We start from the raw sequence: 16,084 nt of genomic DNA on the forward strand, positions 1-16,084 counted from the left end.
TCGGACATTTAGGCAAGCGCTGGTACCAGCAAACAAACTTGCCTGCCAATGCCAGTGATGCAAAATTGCCGTTTCAAACTGGTTTTAACGGAGCTGACCTTTCCACATATAGCAATGTGAAACAACGGTCAGCTCCTCAAAAAACGTGCTGGAAGCCCCAAACTTGCGTCTCTGACACTGGTACCAGCAAACAAGCGAACCTGCCAGACCATGCCTAAATGTCCCTATAAATGACTTTGCGAACCTTCGAACAAAGGTCTCGTAAATGCTTTTTCCATTTCAAACGCTCGTCGCTTTTCAAACCAAGACAATTTGGACTTTTTTTCCACGCATGTGGCGCCAGCTCGTGTTATTGGGCAGTAATTCAATTTACTGGCAAATTTTTCGTTTACTCTCTGTGGGCTAAACATGGTCAAACGTTGATCAACGTTTTGCTAATGTTCAAAGCCAACTTGTTCAGTTTCAAATATTCTGCTAGTTTATTCATTTTCTGACTAGATTCATGTGCTAATTCTTGCGATTACGAGGAAGGTTTTAGACAGCGACCACTACCGAACTTACAGTTGGAAGGAATACCATGTTATAGCGACTAAAGATTGTATCTGCAATGTCTGCGGCGAATTCCTTCACCATTTCCATAACATATATTACTTCTGCGACCATAAGGATGAATAATTATAGCAATAAACAATTTCAAAAAAAGGTGGACCACGTAGATAGTAGAGTGCTTAGGTATGAAACCAAATTGTTCCGGGATTAAATTGTTTGAGCTAGAGCTCTGGTTTGAGCAAAAGGGAGAAAAAAGCTGACCATAGACTTTTTCCAGAACTTTAGATAAGGAAGGAAGAATACTTATTGGTCATCAAACAATCCTAAAATTTGCAGTTTTCCTGCCAACATGTTACGCTAATGAGGGTTGATATTGTTTCCCATTCTTGGCCATTCTCGTTGGCTAGACCATTGAAAATGGTTAATAGGATAGTAGCTGTAGAATTGATATTTTCATTGTGGGTAATAGATGGAAAGATAATAAATAATAGGAAACATGGTGATTTTTGAAGCGCAAATTACACCTACGTTTTTAGATGCTCGAAAACTTGAATCATATTTTGCGATATTAAGCAATTTAAAGAGAAACTGAGAAGAATGAAAGTGAACTTGTTTATTGAATGAAGTGCAAGAAATGAGGTACTACGTCACGACGGCCACATAATGTTCCAGTTTTGCTACCTTCTGTTCACCGACAGAATTGTCTTTTGTTCTTGGGCTAATTGGCCATTCACTTCACTCAAGGGAAAATACTATACGTATACTTGGGGACGACTCGTGGTGCAGTGGATTAAATGCTCAGCAAATCGGTTATGTGCTTGCTTCGGAGACGTCAGGTTCGCACCAGGCAACACCGCGAGTTTCACCGGGCGCGACTCCTACTGATGGAGTAGATATAATAATAACAATAATAATAATAATCTTCTCTTCCGTTTCTAACCCGCCCATGTTTGCATCTCGCGTTAAATTGCGTCGAGTTGATAAAATCGAATTGCGCCACTACAATATGCAAAATGATCAATAAAGATCGCAAGACTCCATTTTTCCTTTGTATTTTCCTATGATTTAATCGAGACAAATTGGATCGTCTTCTTCCTCTCCGGCTGTTGTGATGGACATGGATATGGTTTCGAAAGTTTGGCGTGAGAAGAGATCGGAGATCACTGCTGCAAGAAACACTGGAATCGAGTTTTGTCGCTTCAAGTGTAGATCGATGAATTCGCCCAATTGGCTCGAAAAGTCGGTTTCCAGCATGTGACATTGGCCATCCGAGTACTTGAAGGCGAGATGGTCGTCTTGGTTCTCGCTGTAGATGGGGTAGAGACTGTACAAATCCTCGACCACATTGATCTTGAAGCCCGTGAGTTGGCAAATGACCTCGCGGAAATCCGTCGAAGTCTTTTTGAACGCCTCTAGCAAACGTTGTTGACGGATCTCGGCCAATTTAAGTTGCTCATTTAAGTCTAGAAAGGGGGAGAGCGGTCAAGTATGGAATAGACCAATATAATACTGGAAAAAATACCCATGAGTATTGAGTGATAATGCACGGACTTGGAAAATGCTAAATCTGATGTTTTACTGGTATGTCGGACTCTGTTGTAATGGTGATTCGTATTATTTGAACTCAAAGCACGCACTTTTTTTGCTGATTGATTCATTTGTCCTCAGAGTACGTTTAATCAATTAAATCTCAAAGTAATAAAATTAGTCAAATTTCTAAGCACTTGTGATTTCAATCAAAATTTGAGTGAAAAATCACATTGTAATTGTAATCAATTACATGTAGAAAGGAAGTAAGTGACAAAAGTTTGCGTGGTATTGATATTACGTGTCCTTTTGTGCTCCGGCAAAAATATTTGAACTTATTACCTTTGACCTCTTGTGAAGAAGCCCCCTCATCCATTTTTTGGCCCACTAGCACAGTGAGATCTCGAGATTGGCCTTCCTTCAAGAGTTTTACTCGAGCTTTCAGGGCCTCATTCTCGGCTTGCAACAACTTGAACTCTTGACCTCGGCCCTCCACGGCCTGACTCATAGGATTATTTCCAAAATGAAGCACTTGAGCCTCCGTCGGATTATAATCGCCACGGATGGCTCGTTTTTCCAACTCCAATTCCAAGTCGTCTTTTTCACGCCGGACAGCCTCCAGGTCTTTGGTCAAAGTCTCCAGTTCTTGACCCAATCGGGCTATCTCCTCGCGCAGTTCATTGTTGTCATCATTATCTTCTTCGTTATTGGGACTGTCCGATCCGGATCGTGCTTGGGCCAGGAGTGTTTCGAGCTTCTCAATCATGCTTTGATGTTCGGAGACCACCTTTTCTAAGGAGGCAATGCGATCGCGCTCGAAGTTTCCTCCCGTAAATGTGATTTCTTGCTCGTAAGACCCGAGTACACTCTTGTAGCTATCTCTTTCCTGGAAAGAGTTTATGATTGTTAGTTTGCGTGGAACATATCTTATGAATCCGGTTGAACTGAATAGAAATACCTTGGCCACCAAAAAGATTTTCCGTTGAAGCTTTTTGACAAATCCAGATTGTTCAGCGATGACGTTCTTTTTTACAGTCAACTCTTTCTCCACTTTGGTCTTAGCATCCTCTAAAACTTTGACTTTTCTTTCGAGCCCAGAGCACCTGACAGAGAAAAATATTATTTACTACCACAGTGAAGTGATGTTTCTTCTTGTCCATCGCGGTGCCACAGATAGGCATAAATGGAGCGAATATAAAAGCCAACTAGTAGAACTTGTTGATACGAAAAATGCAGATAAAAGATCATATGGGTTTTCTATAAGATCGAGGCAAAGGAGCAAACTATTTTTCAGATTTGACGACGTCGTTTCATTCTTGGAAAATGTGATGGACCTTCGAGTGCTAGTCACCTGGTTGTTTGGCAAAAATGAAAGTAAGAATGTTATAAGAGAAGTTTTCACGGCAATCTTGACTTACTCGGACTTGCATTCGTTGAGGTCTTGAATCAAACCCAGTTCCTTGCGTTGGAGTTCGCCAATTTGAGCAGCCATGATATCCGGGCTAATTTTTCCCGTTAAACTGGCTCGGTCGTCTTCACTCAAGAACCGCAAGCACAAATTCTCCCAGTGTTGAAGCGTTTTTTTCAGGAACATCAAATCACTCTGGGACTTTTGCCCGGCACTGATCTGTTGTTGAGCCTGATCCATCTGGCTCTGAAGGTCCGAGATTTGTTCTTTGAGCAACACCCCGTTTTCGGCCGTTTCATTCAAGAGCTTATTCTCTCGTTTGAGGGCTTCGTTCTCGCGCAACAGTTGCGGGTAATGGGCCAGTTGCTCGCGCATGATGTTCCGGGTTAAGGTGGCATCTTGATTATGCTCTAATGCCAAAGTTAAACGTTGGACCTCTGCCTGGGATTGTTGCAACTCCAACGCCAATCGTTCCAATTTAACACTGTCCTTCTCCCGCGATTTTTGGCCCCGTTCCTCTAATTCCTCGCTCTTTCGCTTCTGTTCCAAGTCGCTTTTCAAAGCGCGGATTTGGAACTCTAAGTCATGCTTTTCCCGTTTCCAAGCCTGTCGTTGATCCTGGAACTCGCCACGAGTCTCGAGCGCTTGTTGCTTCAATTGAGCATTCTCTTGCCCCAACCATTGGTAATTTCGTTCGTCATCCTGCCCGGACTCGCGGGATCGTCGCCGAGCTAATTGATCTTGCTCCGATTGAAGGCGAAGTCGTTTCTGGAGCTTCTGGACTTGGAACTCCAACTCCTCTCGCCGCTGGAGCTCATGGTCCCGTTCCAATTGTCGTTTCTCGCGTTCGCTCGTTTGAGCCCAACGGTCTTTCTCGGCCAAGAGCGCCATTTTCTGCATTTGAGCCTCATATTTGGTTACTTGGGTTTGCGCATCCAGGATTTGGCTGGCTTGAACGGCCAATTTTTGCTCTAATTCAGCGATCTGCCGTCGACTGGTTTCATCGATGGCGGATGAAGCGGTTTGAGAGACGGGAGGAGGAAAATGTGCCCCCGCCCATGGATCCGGACCTAGAGTGGGCGAGAGGCGGGGCAGCTTGGGCCCAGCCCCCCATGATGGAAAAGGCGAGGAGGCCGAGGAGCCGGAATCGTCGAATCGGAGATGTTGCTGAACGGTCGAATGGGCATTGTGGGAAGTATGAGAGGCCTGGGCCGTGGTCGAAGTACTGGAGACGGCCGAGGTGTGACTGGTGGAATCGATGCGATTGCGCTTGAGGAACGAGGTTCGACGGCGATGAGACGCCTGGTAATCGGCCAGCACTTTGAGCACGGACGTGGGATCTTCGAACGAGGATTCCGGATCATCCATCTTGTCCGAAAACAAATGCAAAGACATGGACCAGGTCTCACTGAGATTCAAGCCAGCCTCAGGACTATGGTCGTTACATGTCTTCCATTTTTGGGTCAGCTGCCACTCTCTCGACATGTAGCTGCTGTAAGTAGAAACGTTGCCAACACATTTCGTAACATCCCCCGATAGCCGTAAACGAACGGTGAGTGTGACTCCACGTTGATTTTTGACTGTCGTGAGTTCGAATCTCGATGAGCGGAATCTTTTTTTTTTTTTCATTGCAGAATTCATGATATATGCCGACGACACCGCGTTTATTGCCCATGAGAAAACCCTCGAGGACCTCTGAGACACCAAGCGTAAGATAATGAGCTATGCCTTAATCTGGTTTGAAAGAAGCAAGGTATTGCTCAATGCTGAAAAAAACCTTTGTCATGAGTTTCNAACGGCCATACCTCAGGACTCAGGCCTCAGGATGTTTGAGAGGATCGAACAGGGGGAGTCCTCAGTGTTTGTTTACATTTGGGCAAGTGCATCCCCCGTCCAGTCCGTCCAGTCCACAGATCCAGTCTCATGTCCGGTCTCGTCCAAGCAGCAATGAGCCAGGGCCAGCTGATTCAGGGCGCCCGACAGGTTTTACGTGACGTCTATCACTAAACTAGAATACATAATCGAATTATTTAGATGCTTCAATGTCTGGTAGGGCTAATTTCAATCATATTTGAGACTGAGGAATCTGTGACAATCGCACATCCTCTTGAAATGTCATAATGATTTTTAAATGTTCAAATAACTTTTCTTGGCTATAATAACCTTGGTCTGAATTGGGTTACCCTCTCTCAATTTCCACGAGCCCACGGAGAGGCTGCGACCAGGCGGACCAGGCCCAGATGCTTGGCCCACTGCCTCCCGCACAGTTGCTCCACCGTGGGCCAGGGGCCGGCGAGACAAGATTCAGTGTGGCCCATTGGGTCCTAGATCGCTGGACCGCACATATCAAAAGGTGAAAAGTTGTGGATAGTACAAAATGGGTCGAAAAATAGATTGATCAAGCAGCCCATGATATGCACAAACTATTCTTAGACCGCCATAAGAGTTCATAATTGCTCTAAACCAAAACCATTGACCAAAAATTTGCTTTATAATCGCATAAAATTAACTGATCGTTAAAAGGGAAATCATCTCAAAGTAAGAACCACTGGCCGTGAGAACAATTTTTCCAGCCCAAACAGGGGCATTCAATGGCCACTAAACCGAACAGTGCCCCTTTCATTCACTCTAAGTAACAAATCCCAATTCTATCGCATTATCATTTCATTCTGCGGCTGAGGTTCAGTTGTGTCAGGACGCAACAAGAATGACCCCAATTTTCACAGTCCTTAGTGATTACACATTTACTCTGATACAATTTATACACGGATATGTCTGAGAGCAGTCAGAAAGATTTTCAAGAGTATTTAACAGTGTCTCCAACTTGCGTCGCCCTGAATTTTGTTGTCGTCCTCAATCAGCTGTCGTTCTCCTTATCCTGTCATTCTGAGCTTGGGTGCCTCCGTCGATCAACTAGCAGTAACCCCCCCGAATTCAACACCCCTCCTTACGGCTCTAATACCCGCTCGGCCATCCATCATGTATCAAGATCCGGATTACGACGATGTAAGTCCATCTCTCGTCTGTCTCGCTCAACTTTAGTAAGACCTGGTATTAATGAATCATTGCTCTGGGGTGATTTTGTTTGCAGTACGACGATGATTATGGTCCGCATACCGGCGACCCCATGTTGGACCGGGAGTACGAACAACGCGGATATTCGGGTCATAATTACAACGACTATATCCCCGAGCAGGTCAAGAAGTTTCTCGTGTACTTTCACGAGATGATTAACGAGGGCAAGACCTTCGAAATCGCGGATTTGTACGAGAACGCCTTCCCTAAGTTAACAGAGCAGTTCTTTAAGACATCGCCTTGGCCGGAAGCCGATACCGTGGCTCAATATGTCAACGATGATCAGTTGTTCCTGTTCTTGTATAGTGAGCTCTACTATCGGCACATCTATGCTCGCGTTCAAGGGGGGCCCACCATCCAACAACGCATGGAGTCCTATTACAACTATTGTAATCTCTTCAACGCTTTGTTGAGCTCGAGTTCGCCCGTGGAACTGGAGCTCCCCAACCAGTGGCTGTGGGAGATCATCGACGAATTCATCTACCAATTCCAATCGTTCCAGCAATTTCGGTCCAAGATCTCCAAGAAGAGCGAGGAGGAGATCCGCATCCTCAAGGGCAACACCCGCGTGTGGGACGTGCTCCAAGTGTTGAATGTGCTTCATTCCATGGTGGACAAGTCCAATATCAATGCCCAACTGGAGGCCTACTCTAAAGGCGAGGATCCGGATCTGGTGGCGGGGGAATTTGGACGATTCTCGCTGTATAAAATGATGGGCTACTTTTCGTTGGTGGGTCTTTTACGACTCCATTCGCTTTTGGGCGATTATTATCAGGCCATCAAGGTGTTGGAAAACATCGAGTTGAACAAAAAGAGTTTGTACACGCGTGTCCCCGGATGTCAGATCACCATGTACTATTATGTGGGTTTCGCTTATTTGATGATGCGTCGGTACTCCGATGCCATTCGGACCTTCTCCAACATCCTACTGTACATCCAGCGAACCAAGGGCATGTTCCAAACGAAAACCTACCAACACGACCAGATTAACAAGCAAACCGAGCAGATGTACCTCTTGCTGGCCATCTGTTTGGTTCTCCACCCTCAACGGATCGATGAATCCCTGCATTCGAAGCTTAAAGAGAAGAACTTTGCCGAGAAGATCAACAAGATGCAGCAAGGAGAACTGTCCGAATTCGAGACTTGCTTCAATTACGCTTGTCCCAAGTTCTTGGCTCCCGTTCCACCCAGCTTTGATGGGCCGATGATGGGCGAAGCGGGACCCCGAGAACCCTCCAAGCTACAACAGAAGGTGTTCATGGACGAGGTCCGACAACAGATCAACTTGTCCGAGGTTCGATCCTACTTGAAGCTGTATACATCCATGCCCATGGACAAGTTGGGCGAGTACATGAGCATCAATGTAGATGAGCTCGAGACGCGCTTGTTGTGCTTCAAGCACAAAATGATGAACATGGTCTGGACTAAGGGCACTTCCGGTCTCGATGGCGAATTCCAATGTCAATCCGAGGTATGTGGATAGTACTTGACCGTATTGAACTAACTTATATAGCGAAACCATCTTCTTGATGAAGCGGAGAAATCCTTGCGCCAAGAGCAAATGAGATTGCTTTACATCATTGTCACTCTGTTTTAATTTTTTAGGTCGATTTCTACATTGACAAGAATATGGTTCATATTGCGGACACAAAAGTGGATCGACGATATGGCGACTATTTCATCCGCCAAATCCACAAATTCGAGGAGCTGAATCGCGGGCTGAAATTACTCAAGATGTAGAGGAAGATCATTCAATGTGTCAAGTTTGTAAATCAGTATGCATGATGGGCGCCATTTGTAGGTTTATTATCGTGTATGAATGTCTAATAAATGACAGATCGCCTTCATCGCTATCACAGGCTTTATTCTTCTTCTTCGTCGGGTTGATGTCTTCATGGCAATTCGTCATCAACGGGTGAGCTGCTTCGATTCAATCAAGCATCGATTGTACTACGGACACGAAATTAAGGGGGGGGGCAGGCTGCGGGCAAGTCGAAAAATAGACTAGGAAATCTGAAGGATATTATTAATTACAAATAATACAATGCGACAAAGAGCTACTAGAGCCCTTCCTCAAGTCAGGTTGGTGCCAATCGAGATTGGGGAGAGGACAAGAACGTGCATTCTTCCAGGCCTCGAATCCTAAGCCTCCACCACATTTTGAGTGGACTCAGATCGACGACCGATGACAATGTCTTCGTAAGGCGTGCTGGTTAGCCGGGCCCTCAAACGCGGTGCCATCCGGGTTCGAAACACAAGGAAGGCTGCCACGCCCATAAGAACCACGGCGGCTAGCACGGACAAGACCACGGCTAAGGTGGTACTACCGCCACCCGTGCTTTCACTCGAGTCAGCCACAGATTTCACTGCATTCACGTCGACATGAGGAACAGGGTTCGCAGATTTGGGAACCCGATTTGAGATCTCTGGGTGGATTTGGTCATCGATCACCGGTGAGACGCAAGTCTGTAATGATGAGCAATAATGATAATCAAGTGACCTTGGAATAAGGCGTCAGACAATTGGACAGATTAATTAGAGCTATGCGCAGGATGCTCTGCATCTGACAAGGTCATCTCAACACAAAATTATCTGAGCCAATCAACGGTGACATTTGGGAGTTCAAAATAAAATCTCCGGCTTCACACGCGATTCTCTCAATTCTATAGGAAGATATCCATCTTCATCCCTCAAAGATTTGGAAATTCTCATAAGGCTCAATCATAACAATTTCACCCTAGTTTCCAATCACCGAGATATCGTGGGAGTCAAGAGTCAAGGGTGCTTTGGAGAACAGGTAGAAATTTGGGATTTGAAACCCGGATGCTCGCCTTCATCCTAATTGCTATCTTGCGTGAGGAAGGACTTTCAAACTCGACCTACGATTAGGCTCGAAATCAATTCCATTCGTGGACTGAAGCGATTTGTAGCAATTTCTTCAAGTCGTGTCTAGTGAGGCTATATTTACAGTGCTCCAGATTTACCATTGACTTTTTGCTTGTGCAAACTTCCGCTTCTTAGAATAAACTGAAATACCTCGTTTCATTTGCCAACCACAAAGAAGCTCTTAGCCAACGAGCGAAAATCATGAAGATCTTGACATTTCGTCATCAACCCCAGGGTTACATTGCGCACACTTCATTCAATGCTCAAGTCTTAGCTTGGGAGGGAGACTTGAATGTCTTACCCCATCTCTGTGCTTCGAGAAGCCCATCATGCACTCGCACAAGCCCTCGGGATTATTTTCGTGCTGTTGAACGCATACTTGATTGGAGCCGCAGTTGTTGAGTTGCTTCATGCTGCAAACGCTGTCCGTCTTGATGCCATGGTCCACGTGGTTCGTACATTCTGGCACTGGAAAAGACATCAGATTGATGACTAACACAAATCCGAACTTAGACATGGGTGACATCTTTCTTTATGTCTCTATGGGTGTCAGCGATCAGGTTAAGGGTTAGGTACAGGTGATCGATAGACGAGTCACTGTCTGCCCCGCTGATCGTCACTAGGTCTGCTGTCACATGTGTCACCGCACAGAACTAGAGCTGGGTTTTGTTTTGTTTTCGATCCGATTCGATCCGATTTGAGTTCATTCTCGGGTCTTTCTTAAGGAAAGAAATAAGACGGAAATCTCTTACCAATCCTAACAATCCCAATCCTATATTAGAGGATTCTTGTATCATATTTTGATCTTTTTTTTGTCTTTGTAGGAGGCCAAGCAGATATTACTAAGCACTACATATCATGTTTAAAAATCATATTTACTGTTTCAGATCAACCTATTCCGTAATTGCACTTAAAAGAGCTTTGTCAATCACTCAAGTTTTATGGCCTGCTTTTAAATGCCATTTTTCTAGGGCCACCAGACGCCTTGAAACATAATGATGTAATGATATTTAGAGGATGAGCTATTAAGCTGTGATAGATTTATCCATCTTATTTTGAGCTGTTGTGATGTCTTAACATGGTTAACGTCGGAAAACTACGAAATAATATCATTCATAACTTGGCAGCCGGGCTGTAAGATGATTTCTTTTCAAAGATGTGGATATCATAGATAAAGAAAACCCATTTTATCTATGCCAATCTGTCCACTCCGTGGCGTTTTTGAAAACACACCTGTGCCCCTTCGATTAAAAAAACCGACTTTTGAGGAGTGTTAAAGGCTTGACAACACTATTCATAAGTCTAAAAACCAATTTTTGGAGCAATTTTGGGAGCAATTTTATCTCCACCCCACAAGCCGTTGGACTCGAGTTTTCCTTCAAGATTCTTTCACAGCCCTAACACAGGCACATCTCAAGACAGCTGATTTTCCCTTGTTCGAGGCGCGAATTATAGCCTTTTACAGTTTCCGTTTTTTTGCCCTCACAGCTTGCCCCCGTGTATCTGGAACTACTAGACCTAGAACAAATGATTGATTCGGCTTACCTGGGATCTCCGCGTCGCTGAAAATGTTTTGTTTTGAGATGCAGGTCTTGTCGATGCAACCCCGGACGATCAATCCCATGACGAGACTTTTCCGCTCGGGATTTCGCTTGATATGTACTTCAAACTTGCCATGGAGATCGTCCGTGTTCGCATCCATGATCGATTGAGGCAACATGGACAGGTTGAGGAGATGTCCTGGAAAGGTTGACAGGATAAGTGGTTAGCCAAGGTGAATATTTATTTCGAAGACGGAATAATGAGAGTAGTAGACTTGCTGAGAAAACACTTTTCAAACTGATAATGTAAATCGGAAGATTTGAGGTAAAAATAGCAGATTTTAACCACTGCCAAGACCGCGATCAATCGTTTGGATAGGAAGGAAATGCAAATGTGGTTGGCAAGAGCCAATCAGAGATTGAAACAAGAATTATCTTCCAAACACGAGACTCTGGACGAGACTGGATGTAATTTCCCCTTGGGATACTAGGATCATAGTTGAGCATGTCCTGTCAAGAAGACAATTGAAATATGATGTTTCTTTTGGCCATCAAAAGCTTGCAATTAATTACGGAGTGCATTGTCGTCGCTCTCCACCTGGTCTGTCAAGGATTTCAAATGTGCTTGTCCAAACGAAAGACAACAAAAGATGGTCTATATCTCTCAAGTCAAACTATGATTCGAAGGCTAAATTAAGGTTTCATGTTGGATGTCGATTTCTCAATCAAACATCTGCCAAAGAAATTAGATCAATGAGTCGATCTTGACCTCTGAACCTACGGCTAGGAGCCAAAACGGCATTCTCACCCATGATCTTGAGAAAATTCTTCCACAATTCCAAGGATGTCAAAAAGTAAAATTTGAGGCCAGCAACTTTCCCCTCCCATGTCTTTCTAGTTCATTCACAAAATACGAGATGGGGTCAAACTTACCGCTAAAATGCCAGTTTTGAGATGAAACAAGAGGATCAATTCATCCTTATCTAACTGATTATGATAAGAGTAGGAAATGCATTGTTGAAGTGGCCTTTTTGCCGACTGTCAAAGGCGACCCTCAAATGTGCTCCCGTCATTTTACAAATGACTTCTCGGCTGACGTATATATTACGCCTTTTAAGTATTGATTGGCTTCATTTTTTATTTTCTGTGCCATTCGCCAACATCTTAGGTACAAGTGGGGATTGGTCGAGCCTCCTTGGGAAATTTGTGACGGAAAACAACGGAATCAACTTGCAATCGCTTCTATCTAATGGTTTTAATTAAAATAGTAATTAGACCTGAATCCCTGGGAAAAAGCAGAGCAATTCTCATGAACACCATGACATTCATCTGCCCGCTTCACCCTAAGATTGTAACATCAAGCTGACTGACTAGAAACGAAGGCCATCCCACAAGGTAGTCGCATCCGAGTCTTGTAAAGTAAGAAAACGCAAAAGAACAAGCAAAAGAACAAAAACGTAGCCTTGGTCCCTCTAAATCAATTTCGGAATGTCAATGCATTGAACCTGATTTCAAAAAACTATCTGGTTCTTGAGAGTATGTCTCTTTTAAAACATGGTTTTCATGAAGCACAATGAAAACGTATTTGGCCACAAGTTGGTGGTTCGTCTAGACTTTGGAATTTTCTTAATGTATATACTGTGGGTGAAGTGACTCTTTCTTACCTGGTAAATCGTATTGCGATCTGTGCGTGAAAACGTGCGAGAAGTTCTCGGTATTGAATTGTGGAGCAGACCCAAACACTTCAACCCCCGGGGGGTCTTGACATGGTAAGACTCGCATACCAAAAGAAAGGGCTTTGTCCTGAAAAACAAGAAATTGAGAAAATATTCCATTAGAATGCCATAAGCTTCTGATCCTGAATGGAATGGCCACAAACCAAGCAATCAACACTAAATCTCTGCGATTTCAGGATCATTCCTAATGACCTTGCCCATCTCTCAAAATAAGTTAAACAATCCCCCCCCCCCTCACCAACACCACCACCACTTGTGCAACGCAAAATGATTGCCTTTTGGGGGAGGCTCAAAAAGAAGCACATGACTAAGACGATTCGAGTAGAAGGGACACAAAGACAATTTTCCCCGATTCCCAGACAAAAGATAGCCATCGTTGCTCGCAGTAGAGGGTCGAAGGAGAAATCGAGAATAGCATTCAACCCAATAGTGTGTGGTATTTCCAGTTCTTGTCCAATGAGCGATCTTGGTTGTGTCGAAGAATTCTCATTCAACCTAACCCCAATTGTGAGTTGTGCAATTCCCTTTGGAATGATGGATGATTATCTCTCTTGGTATTTAGAGTAAACAGAGCAATTTCTGTAACAATTACTGCTGGCTGCATGCAATTAGGGGAGTGCCTCAAGGGCACTGCTTCAATCCTCGCCTTATTTCGCAGACTCCAATGCTCAAGAGAAGCCCCGAGTAGTAAAATCGACACCAATTTCAATCATATCCATATTCAATGATGCTTGTAAAGAGGAGGTTGGGGATCCCCTAGCTCTCTCACTAAGAGCGAACTCAACTGAAACCGGTTCTGCTGAATATGAATCCTTACTCAAACTTTCGATTTCTTATACTTTATATAACAGAGAAAATCTGACGATTCTCTGTATTGATTGGGTCGAAATGTGGATTACGGATATCAATTTCGTCCAACCTAGGATGAAATTGTTTCTTTATGGTAGGTCGCTTTACGATTACTTTGTTAATTCTCATTCCTCTTTATCTGTACCCTCACGTCAATCGAGGAAGTGAAGGTTAATGAATTCAACTCGAACTGAGCAAATCAGCGTGTGTCAGTAGGCCTAGGGAATCCTGGATTAGATTAGTAGGTTTAACAGGTTTCAATGAATGAGAAGGACCAGCTAGCAACAGACTTCCGATTGTGTTTTCAGTACTTTGATTCTTTTCTTCTCTAACAAAGAGGTGGTGAGCCAATCGCCCACAAAGCTAGATTAGTTCGAGATATGCCGCCAAAATTAGATTTCTAAAGAAGGAAGGTCACGTCTGTCTTGGGGCAATATTTGTGAGAAAATAGTACCTTTTGTTGGTCATTTCTATTTTGTGTCGTGGGCCTCGCCCTACCACGACTCTCAGGATCTTTTCATAGCCTCCGGGTGACTATCCAACTAGCAACCGACAGTAAGTGAATGTGCCGCAGAGGGGCACTTCTTTGTATTTACTCATTTGGATGTGAGTCCAAACCGTACCCCTTGGTCCAAGGTACGCACCAAAAGATTTGCGGACAGGATCTGAACTTCCAAGGAAGTCGTGCTTCAGACGCGTAGCGAGATATTACGCATTAGCTCCGTGTCATATTTCTTAGAACATTGGACAAGTCGGTTTTTTTTCCAGTGTTCAAGGTAACACGGGATAAAAAGGATTTGCCATGAACTCGCCTACACCCTTCACTCTTACACGCTTTAGAATTATTCATGGTGGTAAAGCTGAACGGTCAGCCAGCCATGTCCTGGTAGGTGCTTGCTGGGCGTTTCAATTCGGAAGGACAATCTCTTCTCTATGGGGACCACCTATCATTTGTCATGATTTGGTGATATGTCCCCGATGGGTGAGTTGTATGATGATTTCCCTTTTCTTTGCTTACCTGATACATTCCCACGCAATCAAATCCCGTGCAATGATCATTTGTGGTACAATTCAGATGACCCTGGTTCTGGAGGGGGAGGGTTTTGTTCTCCAAATTGGCCCACATTTGACACTCCCGGGCATTCCGATCGATGGCTTTCAGACCCGCTGGAAGCATCAACAACGATGTGACCAAGAGCAACACGGACGACTTTGGGGACCACCACGACCATCCTGGAAGGATATCAACAAACATATGGTCAAGACACTGGCCATTCGATGTGTAATTGTTCACAAGGACAGGATCAGGACATTTTAAGGAAGTCACTCAAAACTTCAAAAGTGGCAATCAATTTGCAATTCCGGCACTGAAGATTGCGGAAATGAATGGCTGGCATTTGGCTTCTGGGTCCAAGTAACATGTCGGACTCATACTGACAAACATGGCTAAAAGTTCATCAAAGCGGGGATGGAGGGATGTCGGAATTGCTCGGATAAAAAGTGGAGTACAAAAAACGGGGTAGCCTTGATTACATGTATTACGTTCCAGTAGGGTGGTGAAAGTTAGCTGAGCAGAGGAGGAGAAGAAGGGGGGTGTCCATTCATCTCTATGAAGGGCATGTCATTATGACATTTATCATTTCTGGCCACTGCTAAACGGAGCCCAGTGTCATGAATCTCTTAAAAGCACGAATCACGATTTGACTCTCGTTTTCATTCCGTGTCCTTGTGCGTACAAACAGTGTAAAAATTATACTGTCCCTTTCTTCTTTCAATTCAAGATGTACAGTCATCATGATAAGTCTTTGTGCACTCATGAATTCAAGCATATTTTCATCATCTGTTTACTTCGAAAGCGCTTAAGCGTTTGTTTATAAAAAAAAATAACGCATAAACTCGTGTTACCTTGATCCATATTCCTTGGTTTTGGGGTTGAGCGAGCGAGTGCGTGAGTCTGGATTTCAAGGATAGTGCAGAAATCTGATATCTCGAGCACATTCAAGGCTAACCAACAATCCTAAGCGGTGCCCAAGGATGGATCTGGTCACGACGACATTCACACTACTGACCACAATCGCCCTGATTTAGACCTTGCCACACTGTTGTTAGTCCCGCTTTTCACCCATGAGATTGGAAAAATGTCAACACTGTTGCCTATTTTCGATTGTTTTAAATCAAGCCAGATCTGGTCCTCACACCATCAACCACTTCGGTACACTACGCCATGGAATGGTTTAAGTTGTATTGGAAGGACTGCTAGAAGTGTGTGAGGAATGAATAAAGCTCCTGCATACGTATAGTACACTCGTTCATTGGACTTGGAGGATTGGCGCGTCCATCGTCTTTCCTTGGGCAGGCCGGTGGTTCACAACTTCTCGAGGGAGGGCCGAAGCCGGGTAGGCTGGGGCCGACCTCTTAGATCAGCTTCAGTTGTACATCACCACGCTCGTTCATTCTTCTATGAACAGAGGGGTCTGGAGTGTCTTCAGTCAGCTAGATGCAGCGGGAATTGT

The 16,084-nt window shown here is 44.3% G+C and overlaps 3 protein-coding genes across 3 annotated transcripts; 1 reads left to right on the forward strand and 2 right to left on the reverse strand.

Moving 5' to 3' along the window:
* Positions 1–1,585: 1,585 nt before the first annotated feature.
* On the reverse strand, positions 1,586–4,984 carry LOC131881308 (mitotic spindle assembly checkpoint protein MAD1-like). Its single transcript, XM_059228145.1, has 4 exons — positions 3,495–4,984; positions 3,035–3,179; positions 2,419–2,962; positions 1,586–2,012 (listed from the first exon to the last, which is right to left on the reverse strand). Exons 1-4 carry the CDS (start codon positions 4,967–4,969, stop codon positions 1,615–1,617), a joined length of 2,562 nt encoding a protein of 853 aa, XP_059084128.1. The 5' UTR covers positions 4,970–4,984; the 3' UTR covers positions 1,586–1,614.
* A 1,348-nt stretch (positions 4,985–6,332) lies between these two features.
* On the forward strand, positions 6,333–8,412 carry LOC131878699 (eukaryotic translation initiation factor 3 subunit L-like). Its single transcript, XM_059224784.1, has 3 exons — positions 6,333–6,490; positions 6,576–8,030; positions 8,165–8,412. The coding sequence occupies exons 1-3, from the start codon at positions 6,464–6,466 to the stop codon at positions 8,297–8,299; spliced, it is 1,617 nt and encodes a 538-aa protein (XP_059080767.1). The 5' UTR covers positions 6,333–6,463; the 3' UTR covers positions 8,300–8,412.
* LOC131878705 (uncharacterized) lies at positions 8,350–15,617 on the reverse strand. Its single transcript, XM_059224799.1, has 6 exons — positions 15,477–15,617; positions 14,590–14,804; positions 12,651–12,789; positions 10,991–11,185; positions 9,747–9,913; positions 8,350–9,025 (listed from the first exon to the last, which is right to left on the reverse strand). The coding sequence occupies exons 1-6, from the start codon at positions 15,484–15,486 to the stop codon at positions 8,702–8,704; spliced, it is 1,050 nt and encodes a 349-aa protein (XP_059080782.1). The 5' UTR covers positions 15,487–15,617; the 3' UTR covers positions 8,350–8,701.
* Between the last annotated feature and the right edge of the window lie 467 nt (positions 15,618–16,084).

This window comes from Tigriopus californicus, chromosome 1, assembly GCF_007210705.1.
Source record: "Tigriopus californicus strain San Diego chromosome 1, Tcal_SD_v2.1, whole genome shotgun sequence".
Classification (NCBI taxonomy): Eukaryota; Metazoa; Arthropoda; class Copepoda; order Harpacticoida; family Harpacticidae; genus Tigriopus; species Tigriopus californicus.